General features: G+C 41.9%; 1 protein-coding gene across 3 annotated transcripts in view; it reads left to right on the forward strand.

Moving 5' to 3' along the window:
- The window catches only part of STAB1 (stabilin 1), a 100121-nt gene that overhangs the window by 22064 nt on the left and 53392 nt on the right, over nucleotides 1-24665 (forward strand). For all 3 annotated transcript variants that reach the window (XM_079967206.1, XM_079967205.1, XM_079967207.1), the window contains 15 exons: nucleotides 63-125; nucleotides 2359-2472; nucleotides 4084-4137; nucleotides 6534-6614; nucleotides 6951-7109; nucleotides 11126-11188; nucleotides 11608-11709; nucleotides 13797-13883; nucleotides 14606-14717; nucleotides 16443-16629; nucleotides 17945-18038; nucleotides 19833-19991; nucleotides 21834-21929; nucleotides 22371-22466; nucleotides 23862-23909. In XM_079967206.1, the coding sequence (XP_079823332.1) occupies nucleotides 63-125; nucleotides 2359-2472; nucleotides 4084-4137; nucleotides 6534-6614; nucleotides 6951-7109; nucleotides 11126-11188; nucleotides 11608-11709; nucleotides 13797-13883; nucleotides 14606-14717; nucleotides 16443-16629; nucleotides 17945-18038; nucleotides 19833-19991; nucleotides 21834-21929; nucleotides 22371-22466; nucleotides 23862-23909 (1515 nt within the window). The remainder of the gene's footprint in view (nucleotides 1-62; nucleotides 126-2358; nucleotides 2473-4083; nucleotides 4138-6533; nucleotides 6615-6950; nucleotides 7110-11125; nucleotides 11189-11607; nucleotides 11710-13796; nucleotides 13884-14605; nucleotides 14718-16442; nucleotides 16630-17944; nucleotides 18039-19832; nucleotides 19992-21833; nucleotides 21930-22370; nucleotides 22467-23861; nucleotides 23910-24665) is intronic.

The raw sequence follows: 24665 nt of genomic DNA on the forward strand, positions 1-24665 counted from the left end.
CATAGCATGTTGTCTGTTTCTCTGTCTCATTCTGCCATCTCTCTCTCTCTCTCTCTTTGCAGAAAACAATTGGAGAAATTCTTGTTTCAATGGAGATTGCCAGCCGATTTGAAACCATATTGGAAGTAAGACACTTCCCACCCAGGACTTGAAGTTGACCTGGGCACATGTTTGTTTCGACAGTGCAGCTTTTGTTTTTCATATATTTTATATATGAGTGGCATTAGGGTGCTAGTGAAGTGTGAATGTGCCAGACACTGTAGAACATATTATTTTCTACTATCCATTGTACAACCAGTTACGCAAATGTGTGCGATCCCCATTTTTGGGTAGTCTAGCATCAAGTCAGGGACATGGGTGGCGCTGTGGTCTGAACCACAGAGCCTAGGGCTTGCCAATCAGAATGTTGGCGGTTCGAATCCCTGCGACGGGGTGAGCTCCCATTGCTCGGTCCCTGGTCTTGCCAACCTAGCAGTTTGAAAGCACGTCAAAGTGCACATAGATAAATAGGTACCGCTCTGGTGGGAAGGTAGACAGCATTTCCGTGTGCTGCTCTGGTTCGCCAGAAGCGGCTTAGTCATGCTGGCCACATGACCCGGAAGCTGTACGCTGGCTCCCTCGGCCAGTAAAGCGAGATGAGCACCGTAACCCCAGAGTCGTCTGCGACTGGACCTAACGGTCAGGGGTCCCTTTACCTTTACCTTTAACATCACGGCACAATGAAAATATCAGATTCTATCTGTTTGACGTTAACCCAGAAGTAACTGCAAGGGTGGCTGAGTTTTTGTCAGTAGTATCTCGTAGAGTGGTGAATGGTACTATTTAGTGGTAAGAAACTCCAATGAAAATCCTCAGTATTACATATTTTACATGACTTTTTGTTTATATTTTAGAATTTTAAATATGGATGTTTTATGATGGCCTATATTTCTAATACCTAATAAAGGTTTGGGGAAGTAAGTAAGTAAGCTAGAGAAGTCAACTGAGAGGCTCAAGGCTGGAGTTTCTTTTCCATTAAGAAAACAAAAATGCAGAGGGAGCTTTAGGGGGAAACAGAAGTCACAAAAAGAAAAGGGGCTAGTCGCAATTAGAATTATTAATGCAAAAGATAAACAAAACAAGCATTTTTATTAAATCTTTGTTGTGGAAAATGAGAGCCCTAGAATAATCCCACTCTCTTAAATCAGGGGTAGCCATCACAGTGCTTTCCAGATGTTGGAATTCAACTGCTAGCATTGCTGGCCAATGGCCATGCTGGCTGGGGCTGCTGGGAGTTGGAGCACAACAGCTTCTGGAGGGCACCACATACAGCAGCTATCCCTGATCCTAGGAGCTTTCCCTTCTAGGAAAAGGTTGCCTATTGAAAAATAAATAAAATACAGGAGCAATGTGATAGCTCTTCTCTGCCTTCTTACAAGACATTGAATGCAAAACTTGAAAATCCAACCAACATTTAGATTGCATTCATGAAAAGAAAAATATTTTCATTTCCAAAATGAATTGTTTTTTTATCCTTTATGGCTGTTAATGTAGGGAAGTTCTCCAAAATGACAAATCTGTGAATTTAAAATATATATATTTTATCCCACAGATTATATATTATGTATTTTTAGTTATACTGTGAGGTTGATTTTAGACCTTGCTTTCTCTCAACTGGAGTTTTCCCACACACATTGCAGTTGTTTATATATATATATATATATATATATATATATATATATTGCATTTTAGCTTTGTGAGCCATCTAGATAATATGCCAATATGTAGCCAACATAAATAAATAATATTGTTGTTGGTTTGCACCTGGTTTATGCCTGGTTATGATACAGGCGCATATAAAAAAATAAACAGGTATCAGATGATAATAACACCTCTTGAATTACTCATCCCTGTCCAGTGATTTTAATTGCAACCAGGAGAGAGATATCTTAATGCTATCCTATTCCTCCTTATGATCGCTCTTGAAATAGTTCCAGAAGAGTTTCTTCTGTTTAGAGGGCCAGTTGTTTATAAAACCTATTAACTGTTTTTCTTGACCCCACCCATACATTGGGCCTGATCCTGTTATAGTTAACCACACCAAGTCATATTAAAATAAATAAGCCTTTAAGTTAGTTACAAACAATTCAGTAGGACTTAAGTGATACTTGAACTTTACTTGGATTAGGACCAATATATAAAATTTGAGCTGCGTGTGTATTTTAGCACCAAATGCAGAGGGAAATCCATCTTCACCAGTCATTAGCCTCTATGATTCAGTGGTTCCTGGTAGTGTACAGTCAATATAGTCTATATTTCTAAGCCATGATTGTTTTAGACTAGACTGATATATTGTGGTGGTGCTTAATATTTCTGCAGAACTGTGGTCTGCCTTCATTTCTGGATGGCCCAGGACCTTTCACTGTGTTTGTACCAAGCAATGAAGCAGTGGACAAATTAAGAGATGGAAGGCTAATTTATCTCTTCACGGAGGTGAGGCCATCTTCACTAATTATGCGGGTGGGGGGGGGGGAGGTGCTGCAGCTTTAGAACTATCCTAAGGATATTTCCATCACCTCATGGAGATCCATGTGGTTCTGCTTTAACCAGTATTAGATGCTTCAGAGGAAATGGGAGTGTCATCACATCAGGTATCTTGTGACTGGTTTTCGTGAGAGAGAGACTGGTTTCATCTCAAAAGAAGGCACTTCCTTATAGGAATCGGCAGGCAAATTCCACAAACAAGATGTTCCAGTGAATCATGGTTTTGCAGAAAGGGGAAGATTCAACTAAACTGTTTTGCCAGTGGGAGCCAGTGCAAAAATTCCTGCTAGTGCAACAAGATTTCAACACCCCCACACCCATTTCCCAGAGCATGCACCACACCATCTCCATATCTGCTCTGGAGAGTTGGGGGACCCCCCCCCTCCCAGAATAGATTTAGGGAGCACATGGTAGGAGCAAGGGGAGACAAGGTCCTGCTGAGAATACAAAAGTCATTCCACTCATGCAGAGTGTTGCTTAGCACTGTGGTAACTCACTGCTTCATCTGCATCCTGCCTTGCTGCTATAGGGCAGACACACACCATCCCTTTAAATAGCATTCAATGCACATTTAAAGCACATGCAGAGGAATTCAGCATAGAACTAAAAGAGATGGCTTGGTCAGCGTAAGCATTTCTGCTTGCCTAGTGAAAAAAATCCCCTCTCCTCTTCCCCCGTGTGCTGTTTTAAGGGTTCTCTCAACCCCCTGGGCCAACTTGGGGCAAGGAGTGCAGGAAGAGGCGATGGGAAAAGCCTTGTTGCTCTAGGGGAAGTCCTTGCGTAGCTTCCACTAACAGAGCCGGTTAGTTGAATCTGGTCCATGAGGTCCCCCAAAGGACCCTGGGAACTTTAGTTTCCCACTCAGACCTACAAATCCCAGTACCCATAAACAAAGTACAGTTTCCAGGATTTTGTGGGCAAGTTATGTGCTTTAAAGGTGTGTTGGGTGTGCCTTAAAATGTATGGTGTGGTTCTGCCCTTAATCTCAAGTACAGCTATTCTTAGGTCATTCAACCCAGAATCTGAAGCCAGTTTCAAAATATAACCTTCTGGTTTTAAAAATGTGGAAGGTGGGGAAAGCCAGATTCTCTTTTGCATTGTTGCGGCACACAGAGTAGAGATCAAGGAGTAAACTTTTTGTGTCCAACAGACTTCCTTCCTATCATCCTTTAGTCCTTGTTAGTCAGCATCTTCCGTCCTTGCTATTTGGCCCCTTAGTCTTGCTTGAATGTTCTGAATTTGCAAAAAAATGCAAGCATGCTATTAAAAGGAAGTCTGCTTGAAGCATCCGTAGAAAGCTGTCTACTGTGCAAAATGTCAACCTCCTGGTATGTGAAATGTGAACTTTTCTAGGGTACAAAGTTCCCCTTGACATATTTGTAGTGAAAACTCTGTTGTCCATCCTTTTGTAATGCAGTAAGAAACTGATTTTTTAAAAAAGATGCACAGTATAATCTGCAGGCACAAGCATTTGGTATTTACATTAGCAATCAGGTGCCCATTATTGTAGTTCTGCAAAATGTCTAGGGAGAGTGTGTAATTGCTTTCTTCCTGCTTTAGGGAATAAACAAGCTCCAGGAACTTGTGAAGCATCATATCTACACAAAAGCAGCGGTAAGGCATATCTGTTTCCAGCTTGTGTGTGTGTTTTCCCCACTACATCTGTGAGGTAGAATGAAATTAAGGCAGCCTTCTATATTACTAGTTCTTAAAACAAAATGCTTAGTTATTTGGCTTTCATTTCTGCATTGTCCAGACTAAGGAGAAGTGAAACTTCTGTTAAAACGTTTGCTATTTCCCAACATGGATGCTTTTGCTATCGCTTGACTTTTTCCTTCAATGACACAAACTATTTTTTATTAAATACGCTGGGGCTGGTGATAGTTCCAGCAACATCTGGATGACCACAGGTTCCCCATCCCTGTTGTAAAGAGATCCTGTAGGCCTAGTTCACACACAAACGGCATGCGAGAGGATTAAGCTGGTAAATCTTATCTTAAGCTTTATCTGGACTGTACCATGTCCTACTGGAGGAGGCAAGGAAAAGGCTGCATAGGTGAATTTACTTCTCTTGAATTTTCTTGCATGCCGAAAATTTAATGTCTAGGATAGGCCCATGCAGAGCTTATTTGAGGCTTGGGGAGGGTGTCCTCTGTCAGCTAGGTGGCACAAGGTGTTCTTGACCTGAGAGCATTAAGTCTTGCAGGTCCTTGGCATGGACCCCATCCAGTGTAGCCCTCCAAGGCCTAGGGCAAGGGTACCCGGCTGCCCCCACCCCCCTGCATGAGCCTGTTCAATGAGATATGAGTGGGAACATTCAGCCATGCAATTGCATTCTTGCTATCTTAAGTGGTACAGTCCAGGAACAGTTTTACCATCACAACTGCTGAAGGCGTGAACTAGGCATTAGTTTACCATAGCCGAACATTAACTTGTCTTTACGCTGGTATGGACTGTAAATGCATAGGAATCTTTAAATCTCTTTGTGTTTTATTCACTGCACATGAAATTTATTTTGAAAAGTTGGAGCTCTTTCGGCCATATGTCTATCCTGCAGGTGTTACATGAAGCTCTTTTAAGTACTGATGTCATTTTAATAACAGGAAGTCCTGTATATTGATTTTGAAATATTCAAAATATGCTCCCTCACTCTGTCTCCTGCAGCCCTTTCCCTTTCAAAAACACCCAGCAGCTGCTATGTGTGTATCATGGACCTATCTGCAAATCTGCCAATGACTGGCTTGGTCACTGAGCAAAATTCTTCCTCTCTAGGTGGTTGATCCAGGGCTTGGTATGAAACTTCATCACGAGATTCTTGCTAAATAAAAAATGAAAATGGGGAAGAAAATGCCCACACAGGGGAACAAAAATCACCCCACTGCCCCAAATCAGATTTGTTGGTATTTTATTTAAGGCACTAATAAGTATGCCAATATGTGTAACACTGGATATGTTGCCATAAGAACACTGAGAGAAGCCAACGATAGGAGATGGTCTTGGAGCTATAAATTGCCAGGACTTCTATGTCAGGAAAAGGGGACAGTTACCAGAAACAAATTCAACTGAGCATTTGGAAACTGACAAGAAGGGAATAACTCTACATAGTTTGGATTAACAAAGGTCTGGGACACTTGCTATGAGGAAATATGATCTTGCTTGATCAGCCTGTTGCTTGAACTACAAAGCTTGGATGTTTATTCATAAATAATAATATGCCAGACTGGGGAGCATATATAATTTCTATTAATCATGATGTCTAAAACTGAACAGTATTAAACTCCAGCATTCTGTCTAACTTAAACGTACCTCAACCATTTTGTGTCCCCTATATCATTTTGTGCAAGGAGATACAAATGTCTTGCTCTCAGGATAGTTTAGGAGGTTTTGGGAGGCTGCATGTTCTGCGAAGAGGAAGTACTTTAGCTATTTTTGTCCCTCCCTCCCCCCGCCTTTTTGATAGAGAGAATTACTGATGATCAGATGCTGGTAGCAGTAGGCAGGATGTCTTGAATGGCCTGCATATCAGATTTTAGATTTGTGGTGATGCAGGGTGAAGGTCTCTGAAATTACAACCCAATGGATCTGTCCAAGGAAATAGATACATGAGAGAGAAAACCAATCTTGAGCTAAAATGAAGTGCAATCTAGAACGAGGGATTTACCAGTAGAGCTGCGTGGTTTTCTGGAGTTCTGCAAGGATTCTGACTCCTAATTACTTAGCATCCACAAGAACAAAAAATCCTCTCCCTGCCCCCTTCTTAGGCTATGTACACATTGCAGCTTAAAATGCAGCAAGGTTATTCCCGTCCCCCTGCATTCCAAGTCGCATTTGCATGCTGTTGTACATGTTAAAATGGGAGTGGGGGTGTCTTCAGCCAACATGCACTGCATTACCTGTTTGGTTTTTGTGCCCCTGTGTTTTGGTTGCCACATGGAAGTAGTTAATGAGCAGAAAGTGTTGGTTCAGAAAGCTCCTGATGGTGTAAATAAAATATGAACAATATTTTCCAGGTAGACGTGGAAACGCTGATTACCTTGCCACAGATTTTGACCATGGCAAATCAGGTTCTGACAATCCATTTCAGTGAGGAGGTAAGTGTTTCATAACAGTTGGAATTAACTGTTGTTAATTCATTTGGTGGGGAACTGCTTAGATAAATGCATAGGATTTTGACTTGGTTTTAGCTTCATTCCAGAGACATTAAAACAGGTTTGTGTAAAACGGTTAATTTTCTAAATCCTTCCTCTATCAAACTGTAGTTTATTAAGAGTACTATGAATTGTAGCTCTGTAAGGGGTGTACTGAAGTTCCCGGGATCCTTTGGAAGTTAAATGTGTGGAGTGTAAGCAAAGGTCAGTTTACTGACCTATCTGCTTTGCAAAGCTCTGTTTTGGCCATTAACTTCCAAATTGTTTCTTTTTACACAGGGAAGAATTCTGTTAGGTGACTCTGATGTTGCCTTAAACACAAGGAATATTTTTGCATCAAATGGTATCATTCATACCTTAGATGGCATCTTCATCCCTCCATCAATCATCCCCATTCTGCCGCATAGATGCAACGAAAAGGATTATAAAGTTGTAGCGGTAAGTAATTAAGTCTATCTAGACTTTGCCTTTATTCTGGGCTGATGGGAAAAGACTGCGTATTTTTGCAATGTGAATTTCATTTTCCATCATGGCCCCCGCAGTGCAAGTTGCTTGCTTGTGGCCAGTACAACCCCTACAATCATCTCAGCACAGCTTTCCTGCAAAGTTCAGCAGTTTTCCTTAGCGTGTTCCTCATTTTAACTCGAGAGTCAAGTTTTTGGTTGTGTCTGTGGTTTTAATCTTCCACATTATAACCCACAATATTTCTGACTCAGAAAGCAGTTTGGCTTTTCAGAGGCCATCCCCTTGCGATTCCTTTGAGAGCTGGCCCTTCCTGTTGACACAGCCTCTGCCAACGGGTCTGATGATGATGTTTCATCATGCGCTTGGAACATCTGCTTCCTGTTGCCTAGATGGAGAAGCAGACAGGGCTTCTAGGCACGGACTTTACATTGCTCCTTACTGTAGTTGCGGCAGCTGCAAAAAGCAGATACTTTAAGAGGGGCTTCAAGCTGCATTTTATTTGTTTGTTTTAAAATTAAGTCCATTGGAAAAGCTCTCCCCTGGCTTTGTAAATGACTTCCACAGGGAGAGGAGACTTTTTGAGATGTTTGCTACCAAGCAGCACAGAGAAAATGTGTATCACATATGGGGTATATTCTTAGTAGGTGACTGGTCTGCCTTCATTGCTGCTATTGTTACTGCTCAGTCAATATACTGGGTACAATCTGTTAGTAAATACATCTTTTGCTTAAAACATTTTGGTATTAGCAGTGTGCACACACACCAGGCAAAGACATTCTTCTCCTCCCAGACCTTTGGCTAATTAAACAATGTATGCCCTTTTATATTTTTTTTATGAAATATTTATTAAAATTTTACATAATAAAACAAATATTCAACATAGACATTTAAACACAATAAAAGGCATAACAGAAAAAACAAACAGAAAAAACATAAAAATCCAGTTTTTTACTAACCATCTTCATAACCCTCTTTCCTGACTTCCTCACATCTCCCTTTTCTGTGTTCCCCTTTACACAATCAAATTCAGCAATTCCTTACCCTCTTTCCAATCTTATTTAATATTATACATTTCAACCTATTATGTCTTCGATTTTCCTTTCTTTTTAAATCCAATTTTACATATTCTTTATAACTTAATCTCTTGTATCATTTTGTTTAGATTTGACATAATATTACTCTGTTCTTTTCACCCTTTCCATTTTAAAACATTTTTGCATATTCCTTTTAACTATGTCACTTTTTTTTTATTAAATATTTATTAGCATTTCAATAATACACATAAACACACACACAAAAAAAGAAAAAATAACAAAAAATACAAAAATTTAGAAAAAGAAAACAATTAAAAACAAATGAAAATTCAATTGCTTATTTTCATATAACTTCTTTCTTAGACCTCCTCTCCCCTCCCCTTCTTGTATTCCAGTTCAAGTTATTAGTCCTGCAAATCCTTATTACTTAATTCTCAACCTTAAACTTAATAATTTTAACATACTGTAATTTTATCTTTCCTCATTCTTCCATAAAATTATTATTGCATTCCTCATTTTCATTTCATTTTAACCATTTTAGACACCAATTTTAGCTTATCTAATCTTAAACATCTTATACATCATTTCTTATTCTTTAACATATTTCTTAAAGTCAATATTTCCCTTCCATGGCTTTCCCAACTTCCATACAAATATCAAAACAAATTAAAAGTAGGTAGTTAAGAATTCTGTACCCTTTGGATTACCAAACTCCAACCCCCCTTTCCCGGTTTGGTCCCCAATAAATGTTCATCAATCAATACTGTTTAACCTGGAGATCTCACGTCCGAGGCTCTCAAGTCACCCTCAGTTCCTCTCTGCCGGCCTCTTGGATAGTCCTTTAGGTTAAGCCCCAAGGCTCGAAGGGGCTCTGACCCAACAAGATCCATGATTTTTCCAGTTGGCCCTCCATATTTAAGATTAATACTAATGAGGTGCTCCACTCTCAAATTTGCAATTTCCAGCTCAGTCCAAACTTTCCACCTCAAATTTTTATTCTCCTTTGTTGTCTGCATGCCAGGCCCCAAACTGTAATTCTCCCTTGACATCTGCAAAATTACCAGTCCACCTTCCTTTTCTTCAAAATCCACAGTCTCATGGCTCTCAAATTCCTCTTGTTGTTGATGTATATAAACTTCCTGCCTCCACTCCCTGTCAGCTTCAACAATGTTGTTTACTGCCAGGGCCAGAGTGTTCGCATTTGTAGTCAAAACATCTGTCTGATCTTGTAACTTTCCCAGGAGAGCCAGTATTTTGTTGAGTTTAGTCTGATTATTGCTTCTTTCAGCCATTTTTGCAGTGTCTCTCAGTTTAAAAAACAGTCAGTAAGTTAATTTGTAGCTGCTCTCCCTTATTTTCTAGAAGTTGCAACAAATATAGCCAGCAGATGCAACAAAGACAAAGTTCCCTTTATCCTTTCCTTTTGACAGCTATTTTGACAGCTGTCAAAATCTTCAATAGTTCCTCAACAGGTTCTCTCACGGGGCGCCCCCGGGTTCTGGGGGGGTGAAACTTTAGCTCCAAGCGTTGAGTTTATCCTCCAGTAAAGTTTATAGCGTCAAGCCATGAAGGTTGTTTTTTTTTTTAAAAAAAGAGTTCTCTCGACCTTAAGTTGCAAGCTCTTTGCGTTAGAATATCTACTCAAAGGGGGGGGGCGACTTCCTTTTTGACCCTTCCCCGCTCGTTCCCAATTCAGAAAAAATTTGTTTAAGATCCAAATTCCATATTTACTCACGGGTTCTTGTTTTTAAGTCCGAATGTTCCAAGGAAAAAGTCAGCGCTTCTCCGACAATGGCATGCGGCTTCGCTCCGCAGAAGGAGCAATCGACTCACAGCACCGCGCCGTCCCCCGTCCCCGTTCCTGAGCCTTTAAAAAGGCTCCTTCGCGGTTTGGGGGGGCGCAAATGGTGCCCGCCGAGTCACCACGTTCACAGGCATCAGCGCCTGTGATTTTTAAGGGTCCCCGCGTCGCCGGCGCGGACAAGACCCGATCCTGCGGAGCCGATTCCCTCCGGAGCTCGGAGGGAATCCGCCATAACTATGTCACTAATGCCATGTTATCTTTATATCCAACATCATTTTAACATTCAAACATTTTACAATGTTTTTGGAGATATTCTTTGAACTTCTTCCAGTCCTCTTCCACCGACTCTTCTCTTCTCCCCGGTCTCGGATTCTGCCAGTCATTTCTGCCAATTCCATATAGTCTATCACTTGCATCTGCCATTCTTCCAGAGTGTGCAAATCTTGTGTCTTCAACAATATATGCCCTTTTAAACTGTGTATGTGGCTTTCTTTTTTATCATTTTTGTTTGTTACTATGTCACACATGTTTGTATTTTCAAATTGTAAACCTCCAGGGTGATATCTAAATTTAATAAACAACAGTAATAATAATATTATATCTCCTCCTTCCACTATCTGTGGTGACATTTATTTGTATCAAATTTGTATACCTCCCTTCATCCAAAAATCCCAGGGCGGTTCACACAGGTTTATTCAAGATAAAAACGCAAAGTACATAATAAAAAACAAGAACAATACCACCCCCATCCCACAAAGCAATAACCATCACCACCCCTGATCCCACAAACATTTAAAAGGATATGGTATGTTAATCAGCCCAAAGCCTGGTTGAAGAGGAATGTTTTGGCCTGGCACTTAAAGGTGTATAATGAAGGTGTTGGAGAACCACCCTGGGGAGAGTGTTCCACAAACAGAGACACACTGCAGAAAAGGCCCATCCTCGTGTTGCCACCCTCTGGACCTCTCATGAAGGAGGCACACAAAGAAGGGCTTCCAATTATGATTGCAGGGTCCAGGTAGGTCCATATGGGGAGAGGCTGTCCTTGAAGTACTGTGGTCCTGAGCCGTTTATGAACTCAGGTGTGTGTTTGACAGCACAGTAAACTTTTTTCATGCAGTAAGAATTCCTACTCTTGATTTCTGTTTCAGGGATCTTGTGTGGACTGTAGTGCCCTTAATACCAGTGTCTGCCCACCTGAAAGCACAGTTATGGTAAACAATTCTTAGTTTTGTTTATGGTTATGGTGGGTTTTGGTCCTCACGAAACAAAGCTTATTAAAAGCTGCTTACAGAATTGTGTTTTACTTCCTTTCTCTTTCTAAAGTAGGAAAATACCATGTGACGTTCTGGCTTTTAACCAAAGAAACTTGTTTGTGACACGGTTTCTGCTGTATCTTCATTGTTCTTCCTTATCATGAGGTGAACCAGAGAGCTATCTCGGAGGACATGATCTGTATTGACTGTCAAGAGAGGAAGTGGTTTTCCTGCCTTTTCCTGACAGACATGCTGACGGTCCAGTTCACCTTGACTTCCCCCCAGTGAACTTCCTCTGGCTAGCACGACATGATGGATATACATCAAACATGTGTGAAAAGTGCTCTTTGTACTCACAATCTGTTTCATTTCCAAAGGCCGAGGGGATCTTTCCAGGGGAGTGTGTGTACATTCATGACCCATTAGGCTTGAACATTATGAAGAAGGGTTGCAAAAGAAACTGCAACCAAACTGTGGTGGTAAGTATAAGGCACAGAACTAATTGTTGCAGTGTGATTTGCTCCTGTTCATGATTTTGTGAGCCAGCCATGCTCTCATCTAGGATATTCCTGGTTTTCCTTTTCCCACCGCAACAGTCAACCAGCATTCTGTGCTTGCTGGGTATGCTCAGTCCTCACTGGATTGTTTTGGGTTTTCCTGCGTCTGAGGTTGTTTCCCCTGCTAAATACTTCTTTTGTGGTTCTGCGAAACCTGGGCGCACCCCAGGCCACCTCCTGTGCATGGCTGGTTCCATTTTGGAGAATGGGTTTGTTATTAGAAGGTAAGGTGCTGTTGTGCAACACATTTCTAGCAGGCCTACTGGACAGTGCTGAGTTCATAGCAGAAAAGCCATAGGAAAAGAGAGTTGCCATGTCTGAGGAAGGCCTCATCTTTTCTATGAAATATTTGCAAAAAGTTGCCAGAGATGTTGTTATGCCTGTCGGCCCACAGAGTTCCAGAGGCTGGCTTTGTGGGCACTGGAGGCAAAGTTTTCTTGCTTGCTTGTGCTCCCAGTGGCAAACGGCATCAGTTCCCTGGTGAGGGCTGGACAAAGAATCCCCTTCATCATTTATACGGCTATTTGGCAGGGAACACAGGCCTCTTTATTAAGACAATAAACAAACAAATGAACAAAGACCAATCTCTCTCTGTCTCTCTCATGAGGAGAGTCAGTTCTTTTATGGAATATATGGCGAAGATCTTCCTTAGGAAGGGGTGAAGAATAGGGGGAAGGGCACTGGACAGTCCAAGCTTGTGCACGTCCCTTTTCACAATTGCTGGGTGATTCCAAATGGTTGCTATTTTTGAGTGGGATTCACTGGCAAATTCATGTTGTGCAGTTACAGTTGGCTGGGAAGTGTTACACAGGAAGCCCACTTCACCAAAATCTTGCAATAAGGAAAGTAATGGGGAAGTTGACTGGAAAGTGTGGGGTATTATGATTTATGAAATTTCTATACCACCCTTTGTCCGAAGATCACAGGGCAGTTTACAAAATAAAAACACAAAAATACATACCATAATAACAAACAATAACCCCCACACAACAGTTTAAAAGGCCACATAGATTGTTCTTTTTGCCAAAGGCCTGAGAGAAGAGGAATGTTTTTTGCCCAGCACCTAAAGATACATAAAACAAAGGTGCCAAGTGAACCTCCCTGGGGAGAGCATTCCACATCACACTTGCTTTAATGCAATTTTTAAAAATCTTTATTTTTAGATGTGCAAATTGTTCAAATTTGGTTGTGTTTTTGATATGTTTTATTTATTGTTTAGGATTACTTTTGTTACATTTGTAATTATGTAAATCAGGCTTCCTCAAACTCAGCCTTCCAAATGTTTTGAGACTACAATTCCCCTCATCCCTGACCACTGGTCCTGCTAACTAGGGATCATGGGAGTTATAGGGCAAAAACATCTGGAGGGCTGAGGTTGAGGAAGCCTGGTGTAAATCTTTTCATGCTGTAAGGTGCCTTGAGCATGGTTTTAACTATGGGAAGGTGGCATACAAGGTGGTGGTGATGATCAACATCAACTAACTTTCCCACAAACAAATCAGAATGAATGTTCATTAAATAGCCAATGCCATCCAACCTCCCTGCAAATAAATCAAGATAAGTACTCGCTGAACCAATTGTTTGGAAGCAGCCAGCAAAGCAGTGTCCTGTAGTTCCCTGGAATTAAAATGAAGCAAGATGTTAGAACAGGGGTCAGCAACCTTTTTCTGCTGTCGGCCAGTCCACCGTCCCTCAGACCATGTGGTAGGCCGGACTATATTTTGAAGGAAAAAAATGAACGAATTCCTATGCCCCACAAATAACCCAGAGATGCATTTTAAATAAAAACAAACATTCTACTCATGTAAAAACATGCTGATTCCCAGACTGTCTGTGGGCTGGATTGAGAAGGCGATTAGGCCACATCCGGCCCACGGGCCTTAGGTTGCCTGCCCCTGGGTTAGAAGTTGAAACTGCTATCAAATGTGTGCAGTCTGTTTAATCATCAGGGCTGATGAGTGTAAGTGAACTTGAACATCGTTCAAGTGATGTAATTAATGTCTTGCTAGGTACCTGGATGCTGCAAAGGGTTCTTTGGTTCTTCCTGCACCCCATGTCCTAGCGGATTTACCAATCCGTGCTATGGCAAAGGAACTGTAAGTAGCAAAGACTCTCCTGGGTTGTTGGAAAGATTGGTTATTAACTTGTCATCAGATCCCTTACTACTGTATAGTCTTCAGCTAATTTATCTGAAGGGACATGTGTTTGAGCCATGCCCCTTTGTAATCCATTTTGATCCAGGTGTTAACCTAGTAACATCAGGAACTTCCAAAAGAAACCAAAGCTATAAATAAAGTGCAATCAAGAATGTTTTCAAATGCCTCATGAAAGTTAGTGGCAGAAAGAGGCCCATCTCACTCAGGAGGGCATTCCACCAACATTGAAAAGACTTCAGCTAAGCAATCAGAGCTTCCTGCAAAGAGTCCTGGGAGTTGTAGTTTGTTAAATGTGCTGTTAGGAGACCCCTATTTCCCTCATAGAGCTCTGATTCTCAGAGCTCCCTGGGAAGAGGTATTGATTATTAAATGACTCTGGTGGTTTTTTTTCTGTATTAGGGGATTAGGGATCTCCCAACAACTCACAGTACCCTTAGCAGATCTCAGTTCCTAGGATCCTTTGGCGAAAGCTGCAACTGCTTAAAGTGTTATGACACAGCTGCAAATGTATTGTGCAGATGAGGCTGACGTGCCTATAGTTTCCAAGAGGATCTCCCAGCTCCTAAACCATTGCATAGTACCCTACAGTTACAATATTCTGTGTTTTGTCTTACGACATCATATCCCATTTAGCACACTGAAATCCATTTTTTTCTCTCCAGTGCAACGATGGGATTCGTGGGAATGGCCAGTGCCACTGCCATGAGAATTTCAGAGGAATTGCCTGCCACATTTGTTCAAACCCAAACAAGCACGGAGAGAACTGTGATGAAGGTCTGTGACTCTGACTCTGCAGGAAAGCAACCCTGATGGGTGACGGGAAACCTCAGGCAGGGTAAATCAAGGCTGGGGATATTTGAGACTGTGATCAGGACTTTTCCCCTTGAGAACAGCACTAGTATAGTGGCAAAAGGACAGTTTTTAGATGTTAGAGTTCTGTAATTTATTTTTACATAGGGATGCAAAGGGGTGGGGTTTTTTGGGGGGGGTTGGAATATTCTGATAGCAGCTATCCTCAGGGCTCTCTTGGACATGGAGATCTGAAGGTGCCAGTGAGAGGAGGAATCCAGTTTCTTGCTGGCATGTTCTGATACAGCCAGTGCTAAACTGAGAGTTCTGAGGCCTCTCTCGCCTACCTAGAAGCCATAACCTTTAACTCGGGGAGTCTTTAACTTTCTTGCAATGAGTGACCTCATGAAACTTGAGAGCGGATAGCAGAGAGTGTGGACCAATGGTCTGACTCTGTATAAGGCAGTTTCCAGTATTCCGTACTTGGGTGCCCAGCTGCAGAGTCCCCCCACCTAGTGCGCCTGACTACTGAGTAGTAAATGAATGGATACAACTGTCCAGGATTTAAAAATGGCCACCATTTTATTGATTTCAGATGTAGGAAGCCTTGTCATAGGTATTGGGTGTGTATCAGCTTCCCTGCTGGGGACTGAGGCATGACAGGGTTTATTTGGGGGTGGATCTGTTGCAAAACACGGGTTTACATGAATGGCTCCCAAATACTGAGGGAAGCTCTGTGACCCTGCTAGCCTTACGCAACTGGCTCTTTGGACACAGACTTCCCTCCAGACCCCTATAACGAGGTACCCTGTTACTGATGCTGCAGCAAATGGGGTGGGTGAGTCACCACTTCACCACATCCTGATGGGATAAAAGACTATAGGATTCCGTGCAAGGTCTAAACTGCCATAGTTGTGACTACTGCTATGGGGAAGGTGAAACCTTTTATTCAGCCTCAAATACAGCGACCGTCAAAAGACCACAGCAAAGCCCTCCTAGCTGAAAGGAAAATGTAATAGACTATTAATGCAGGGAGGGAAAGGGTGGGTGACACTCCCGGCCAATTTGCTGCCCCACTCAGGGGTCGGCTGGGCTAAGTAGATGGTGGGTGGACCTGAGGGAAGCCACAGCACACACCCCCGGGCCTCCCTCAGGTCCGCTCGCCACACCACACACCCCCTGGAGCCGCCATGGATTGGCCCATTTGAATAAACGGGTTTTGGTAGGAACCCCGTAACCCTCTGTGGTGGCTGGGGGGGGGGAGGCAACCAAAGATGGTGCGGCACACTTGGAAGGAGAGGAGGCACTCTGTCAGGCAGCAACCACTGCCTAATGTGAAGAGTGGTAAGCAGCCATTGTAGACATTCTACATTTTGGGAGCTATTAATACTGTATAGAACTGGGTAGCTTCTGTTCTGTGTGTAGCAACACTGTGTGGTAAGCTGCCAGAACTTCACTTGGAACACCTTCCTGTTGGTCAAGTATTTTCAGACTCCCAACTGGCCATAGAATGGTGCCCACTTGGACTGTGCCAGTAAGCCATTCTGGATAGGAAAAGCTATAAAAGACTTCCTGTCTGGCATCTCCTTGTGGTGACCAAAGTGGCTTGACAGAATTTACAGTTATTTAAGAAAGTATGTGGTAGAAATACAAAAGTAAAAGTTGTCATGGTGGTTTAGCAGCTGAACTTATTCTCTCTCTGTCTGGCAGATTGTGGCTGTGTCCATGGAGTTTGTGATAACAGACCTGGAAGCAAGGGCGTGTGCCAGCCTGGGTCATGTAAAGCTGGCTACAGCGGGGAATTTTGTGACAGGAGCTCTCAGAAGTGTGCTTCTTCCAACGATGCCCCTCTGAATTGCCATTTGAATGCAGTCTGCATCCGGAACGATACTGTAAGGTATGCCTCTTCACTGATGTAGCCTGTTTCTTCGGGCATTATTATTATTATTATTATTATTATTATTATTATTATTATTAAAGGTAAAGGTAAAGGTACCCCTGCCCGTACGGGCCAGTCTTGAGAGACTCTGGGGTTGTGCGCCCATCTCACTTAAGAGGCCAGGGGCCAGCGCTGTCCGGAGACACTTCCGGGTCACGTGGCCAGAGCCGCACACGGAAACGCCGTTTACCTTCCCGCTGGTAAGCGGTCCCTATTTATCTACTTGCACCCGGAGGTGCTTTCGAACTGCTAGGTTGGCAGGCGCTGGGACCGAGCAGCGGGAGCGCACCCCGCCGCAGGGATTCGAACTGCCGACCTTTCGATCGGCAAGTCCTAGGCGCTGAGGCTTTAACCCACAGCGCCACCTGCGGCCCAATTATTATTATTACCATTTATTAATTTTATAATAACCAAAAACCAAAAACACACACATCACAATCAAAATCATACATCTTAATTGACTTTCCTCCAACTCCCCCTCCTGGTTCCATTATTTTATACTTACTTATACACGTCCACAAAATCTTATACCCTTAACTATCCAATTTTAAAACCTTATGCATGTTATTACAAGTGACCTTTAAAAGTCCAACTAATGTAAAAGCCAATACACAAAGCTTGCTAATTATGCCTTGAACATTTCCCCTTTTTAAAAAAGAAAAGAAAGAAAAGAAAGAAAAACAGTGTCCTTTTTTCTTTCTAGGGTTTCAAATTGTCTAATATGTCCAGCACAGTTCATTAGTTTGTTTTGCCAATCTCCTTCATCTTCTTTGGTGGTGGCTTCTTTCTTCTATAGGGATGGGCAGCTAGACTAGGGATTAGAACCCTTCCTCAATTTGAATTGTGGGAGATGTGTATCACTTTTCCTTCCACCACCTCCCCCTGCCTTGCCAGTCATGTCCTCTCTCCTGAACACTTATTGGGCAAGTCTAGAGAAAATATCATCAGTTATATTCTGCCCTTTGAGAAGCAATTTTCCAAAGAGTCAGAGAAGAGAGATTCAGAGTGATGTAAACTGATATATTATTTGCCCTCACCCTCCCCATGCCTGAGAAAAGCACCCAAGTTTTTTAATGACTTTAAGGCTAGGGAAAAAGGAGAAAAGAGGTATTTTTAAACAATCAGGATTCAGAGTTTGTTTCCTAAGTATGGTACACAGGAATGTACATGCTTGCAACCGTTCCTCTGAACAGTATTTGCTTAAACTGAATGACAAGATGTCAATAGACATTCCTGCTTTGTGATTTAACAGTTGCCTTTGTTTATTTCCAAGGTGCGTCTGTCTTGATGGATATGAAGGGGATGGGTTTTCATGTGAGCCTATTGATGTCTGCAGCAAGCCAGAACAGGGAGGATGTTCAAAAAATGTATGTTGGTAAAGCTTTTTGTACTGATTGACTAATTTTTGTTCATCTTTAGTCTGCTTCTTCCGAAGAGTGTGCCCTGAGAAAGATACTTTAGAATAAATCACTAGCGCCTAGAGCCAAGGATCAGGGTTTTTCCTGGCTTTCACTCAAACTGGCTATCAAGTCGTAGGATTGAAATGATGCTATCGTTAGAGTCATGGCATGAACATTAATGATTTGTTCATAATGTTTTGAAAACTTTATGTGTGTTGAATAGTTTTGTCTTATTTTTAAATGTACAAGTGATAGGAAACTGAGTAAAAAACATATGTTGCAATGTTTTTTAGTGTGGACCAAAGGGGCAAACAATATTTCATACCCATTTGTCTTGACTTATTATTTTAACAGAAAACCTGAACAAAATACTGGTAGTGGTTGGTTGGGCAGGTGGGGAGAGAAGCCTAACCATTTCTCATTTGGTTATTTTCCTGTTTGAAATTGGATCCCCCACCATAATTTTTGCCCTGCAATTGAAAATATCTAAGGCCCTGTATCTTTTGCTCTTCTGCAAGGAGCAATTTTGGGAAGAAAAACAGCCCAAGAAAGGGTTAAGCAGCAGCCTGTTCTAACAGCCTCCTGTGGCTGCTTTTTGTAGAAATAAAATGGAAGAAAAAAGTTAAATATAACTGATCTTTAGGGGTAGTTTGGTCCTATTTCTGTTACTTCTAGAGCATTTTTGCATACTACAGTGGTACCTCGGGTTACATACGCTTCAGGTTACAGACTCCGCTAACCCGGAAATATTACTTCGGGTTAAGAACTTTGCTTCAGGATGAGAACAGAAATCGCGCAGCAGTGGCGCGGCGGTAGTGGGAGGCCCTATTAGCTAAAGTAGTGCTTCAGGTTAAGAACAGCTTCAGGTTAAGAACAGACCTCCAGAACTAATTAAGTTCTTAACCTGAGGTACCACTGTACTGCCAAAGGATGCATACAGAAGGACGCTATGTTGTTTTTAATAATCTCTAGTGTGGGTGAGGTCTGCAAGAAGAGACTAGATGTGAATTTAGTGTGACAGCTTTGAAGTGAGACAAAAGCAGTTACCACAAACCTTGGAAAAGCTGAAGCCAATCTTTTCAAGAAAGTTCTGTGCTATCCTATTTCAGTTTTTGGATATCCCCCCCCCAAAAAAAAAAAAAACTTTAATTTTGATAGTCAAAGGAAAATTGAAATTTCTTTGAAAGCATAAACAGGGAATGCATATCTCATGATGCAGAGTTTTCTTTTTCCACATCTTAAAGTTGATGAGTTTCTTGACAATGGCCAAGAATGGAGACAGGTCAGGAACCAGAGCTCCTTTTTGATGGAATAGGGCACTCTCATATTTTGCCTGTATATTTTCTGCTCCACAGCTAATAGCAGCTTTAGGAAGTCAATTTAGATTAAGGTTTGTTTGTCACACAGGGGGGAATGTCAGAACCTCTTCCCCCAGCACCACAGCACAGTTCAATCCAAATCCAACCCCCAGCCTTCCTTGCTGCTCTGTTAACAGCAAAAAGGGGTTGAAGAAATGTCCAATACCTCATGTAGTTTGGACCTAAGTTGGGCAGCTAATTGCTAACATGATGGCATGTTCTCAAGCCATTTCTCTCTGTAAACTGATTTGCAACAAAGCAATTCTATTTCTATCAAGACTTTCTAAGCAATTTGGAAAATAAAAAAAAATTACTTGGATGGGAAAATGTCCTTCTCTTGTTCTGTTTTGCTAGGCATGGTTGTAATCCCTTCTTTATTTGCTCTTTTCCTATTTCTGATCAGGCCATGTGTACCAGTACAGGCCCTGGAACAGCAACCTGCCAATGTAACAAAGGCTGGACCGGGGATGGAAAGGACTGTATTGCTGTAGACAACTGTGCAATGGAAACCAGAGGAGGCTGCCACGTCAATGCTGACTGCATCTATATTGGGCCTGGACAGGTGTAGTTGGCATCCTTTGCTGTCTTGCTGAAAAATATTGGTGGATACCTGGTACATTTTACTGTGAAGATGACATAAGTGCCCTTCATACTTTAACATGTGATCTGGTATAATCACATATTTAAGAGGCTCTTGGGACTGTGCTTCTGGCCTAGCCTCTGAAATCCACACTTTAGTTACAAGCCACAAAGACCTATGTGTATAAACCTCCCCAGCTCAGACTCCTGCCCAGTGCTGAATACAGCACTGCATTGCATTCAGAAGACTTGCAGGACAAGGCATCGGACTTCCCATACCCCAACCCATATAAATAAGAGACCAATAACACTGGGTTTTGGGTAAAAACAGGCCACAACTTTATTGAATACAGATGAAAGAGGTTTGGCTTGGACATGGGGCAATAGAAATACTTCTGGCCCGCCCACTGGAACTGACGCGTGGTCAATCCAGGCAGGGGTTCCTAAGACTTACATCAAATAGGGTGACCCTCCCCCCGCAGGAACCGCCATCTGGGGGAGTGCCTTCGGGCTTGGCCCCCCTGGGTACGCGGATATGGCCACTTCTCCCAGATCCCTTTAACGGGATACTCCAGCGTTTGGAGGGGCAGGCGGGGACTACAACCTCCCCTCTGTCCAAAACAAGGGATTGCCCCAATGCCCAACTGCCAGGGGCAGATCCGAGCGAGGCCCACCATCGGCTCCACCCCCCAGGCATAGCCAGTCTGCATCCCCATTCGCCAATGCAAAGTGCTGCCTAAGATCTGGCTCCTGATAGGCGGCGGGGGCTTATGCCTCCTCCACCTATCAGGAAGGGCACTGCAGTATGAATTCCACCTTCGGGGCCCCAGTGAAGCCTCTTCCATCCAGCAATGCCGCTGCACCAAGAGAGGTGAGCGGACTTGTGTTCCATTGATTTATGTGTAGCCACATTGCACCTTTAACCATTTAAAATCTCTAAAAGAAAAATACACATGAAGCAAGACCTGACTTAGAACAAATTGATTTCGCTGCTATCATTAGCCTTTATTTCCCTTTTGGTAGCTAATATGCTGCAGCCTACTCACAGCTATGCTAAAATCCTTTTTCTATGGGCAGCTATCACTTTTGCCCTAGGACAACCATAATATGATGTCCAGTCAACCTGGAAGCTGAGCATTTTGTGTGATTCTAGATAACATAGGTTTGATTGTATGTAAACTAGTCTACAAACTTTGCAGCTGTGGACCCAGCCTCTGACAGTAATCTGCTCTAACTGTTTTTAATTTCTGAAATTTATGTTATTGTAATCTGCCCTGGCACCTGCTGGTGAAGGGAGGGTAATAAAAGTTATGATAACAGTAATAACAATAATAACCAATATTTGGGTCCCATCTCTCACTTTGTATATTGTAGTCTGTTTAAATATTTTCTTTCCTCTATGTCTTTCCCATTATCTTTGTTGCTCTCTTTCTCCAATAGATGGTAGTTTGATACTAGTGCAATCCAGTCCTTGTGCAGGGCTTTCACTGGCAGGATTTATTCATCCTGAAATTCCAGGATGTTTCTGGTTCTGTGTATCTAGCAGTATCTGTACTACAATCACCCAACGAAGAACAATTGTACGCAAGTGCACTGAATTTAACAACCTCAGTGTACCTTTGTTATGTTCAACATTGTTTTGTTCAGTGTAGTGCTAGCCAAATATTCCCATAGCAGCATTCAATTTTTGTTTCTATATTTCAAGGAGCTGTTGAGGAGACTTTTAAAAAGGGACATTTTTTTATTTAAAAAAAATTAGCAATGTTCTGGAGAAGAAATTTTAGTAACAATTGATAACCATAGTTCTTGTTGTTTCTGCTTTCAGAGCAGTTGTATATGCAAGACAAATTACAATGGCGATGGTTACAGCTGTGACCCTGTTGCTCCTTGCTCTGTGGACAATGGTGGCTGCCATGAACTGGTAAGAAACTGGAAAAGTCCAAGAAATGCTTCTTTGTGAAAACTGCTTTTTCTTTGTGAAAACTGCTAATTGATAGAACCACGAGGGCTGCTCATAAAACTGTTTCAGGTGTATCATTATCACGCGAATATGTGGGGGTTCATGGATTGTGCTAAGTATGCAATGTCTGCTGGGAATAGGTGCTTTGCACAGCGTATATATTTTTATTGTCAGGCAATTTAGCTTGTGTACAGAGAAAATAAGCTTCTCCAACACATGATCACTGAAGATGGAAAATGTTTATTGTAGCAAAAGCCCTAGCCTGTGTCACAGGAGACCAGGGTTTATGTCATTGCTTAACCACAAACTTCCTGTGTGCACAACACTGAACCATGTTTCTTTTATTAGAGAATTATCCTGCTGAGAGTTGTTTTGCTTTGTTGCTTTTTAAAAACCCAACAGGCTACATGCCAGTCTCTTAGTACTGGAGAGAAGGCTTGCCGTTGCTCTGATGGATACATGGGAGATGGAGTTCTATGTTATGGAAATATAATGAAGGTAAAAATACACATTCTATTCTATCCTAAGAGGTGAGAAAGCAAAGTGAATTCATACATGGTAAGGGCCATCTAGCTCAGTGACAGTGCACGTGCTTTGCAAACAGAAGGTCCCAGATTCAATGCCTATCCTCTCCAGGTTGGGTTGGGAATAACCCTCTCTGAAATCCTGGAGTACTGCTTCATAGAGACATGAACAGATGAGTACTTCTGTTCTTAAATCTTCTGTTCTGGTTTTGTTGTAATACCCACAAGTAAAAGATGAAAAGTAGACAGATAATTTATCAAGTGCTGCTGTACGGAAAAATAGCATTCTACCAATAGCTTTCCCATCAAAGACAATCTACTAACTGCTCTCGCCACATTTCCCATTGTAATCCAGGAACCGTAGCAAAATATGTTTTTGTGAGGAAGCTTAAAATGGCTTTCTTGTGGGCATGATAGAGTTGAAACAGGGGAGAAGGAGGACATTGAGAGGAGGAGAGAAGAGGAGGAGGGCAATTCCCAAACTCATCATTTTTATTTCTGCAGCTTTAAAATTCTGGATGGCTTTAATTCTTGCTGGACTTTACCTCCAGAATTAATATCTTTCTTCTTTGCTTCTACTTACAGCCAGTTTAGTTTTCTTCCTACATTCCTTGCCTTGTTTTCTAGCCTCTTCCAGAGTCTGTTCCCTTCCATTCATAAATTTCTGGGCACCCTTCCTCCAATGCTCCCACACCTTGCCCTTTATGTAACCACTCTGGGCATCTGATTATTAATGCTCTACTCCTGCTTCTGTCCTCTCCCAGCTCACCTGTGCTTTCATTCAAGGGAGATAGGATAAGAAAGTGATAGGAGGAAACTTTTTTTAAAAAAATAATTTTTATTAACAGACCAATCAAATCAAATCACATAAATTCCAAATTACAAAGCCGAATTTTAAATTTTTTGTTGGGGGTGCCCATATTTCAAGTTCCGAAAGGGATCCAATCCTCTTGTTGTTGCTGCTCCTTTAATGTCCACAAATCTGTCCAAATAGTGTTCACCATTCTATCCAATCCTTTCTTGTTATTTTCCACATCTCTTATTATTATTTTCATATATTTTTCCATGATAGGAGGAAACTTGAACTGCGGCTCTTGTGTCCTCCTGACATCTAGCTTGTAAGCTTATCAAAGGCACCTGGCTAGTTCCTATTTACATCAGGATATTGGAACCTTGACTTGAGGGACCAGGATTCTAAATTCAATAGGCAAAATGCATCTGTATTCATTTTTGACCTGTCACTTAATCAAGGTTCACGCCTGAATTTAACATCCACCTTTTATCTGTATACCTTTTCATGTGTCTACTTGGTGCTGCACTTGTTTATTTGTTTTATTTTTAAAAAATCTGTTGTCTTCTCTTTTTGAAGGAGTTAGTAAGGAATTACCACTTTTCTGACTTCTATGGGTGGATTAAGGTAAGACGTTTACTGTTCAAAGTAATTAAGTTTGTTTGTTGGTGGGAGAGAAATTGTATAACAACCTAAAACTACTGAGGGGTTAAGCATACTGTCCAACTCATAGAAGTATTCTATTTGCATTTTACAACAAGGTGCAAAACAAAGAAACTGGGTGTTTATTTCTGGCTAAGACTCAGTCAGTGCATGTGCCATATAATTAGGAAAGATGCTTGGGGCATCCAAGCATTTTGATACTTGAAAACTATCTGGGCATCATCTGTGTTTCATTTAACATACTTTTCTGATGAGTAGTTAATCAGCCAACATACATTAATGAGGATGGGACAGTGTTATGTACTGGGTTGAATAGGATCCAAACTGCAGCAGTCTGATTGGCCCTAGAACAATAGGATCCAAAAGGCAGCAGCCTGATTGGTCCTAGAACAATAGGATTCAGAATGCAGCAGTCTGATTGGTCCTAGAACAATGCAGCAGTATGATTGGTTGGCAGGAAACACCCAATCATGCTCCAGATAGAAGTGAATCCACAACCTGATTGGCTTACAGTAGAATTCCGGAATTAGCCAATCATGTGCAGCCCATTGTGTAAATAATGTATATAAAGCAGATACCTTGAGGGGACTTTCATTCATTCCTCCTCACCACTATGAGCTGAATAAAGAGCATGAAATCACCTTGCGACTCTGAGTATATTTCACTGGCGACGAAGGTGGGATCCCGCTGAGCTGACTGCCACACACAGCACCGCAGCAC

This window comes from Podarcis cretensis, assembly GCF_951804945.1.
Source record: "Podarcis cretensis genome assembly, chromosome: 2".
NCBI lineage: Eukaryota > Metazoa > Chordata > Lepidosauria > Squamata > Lacertidae > Podarcis > Podarcis cretensis.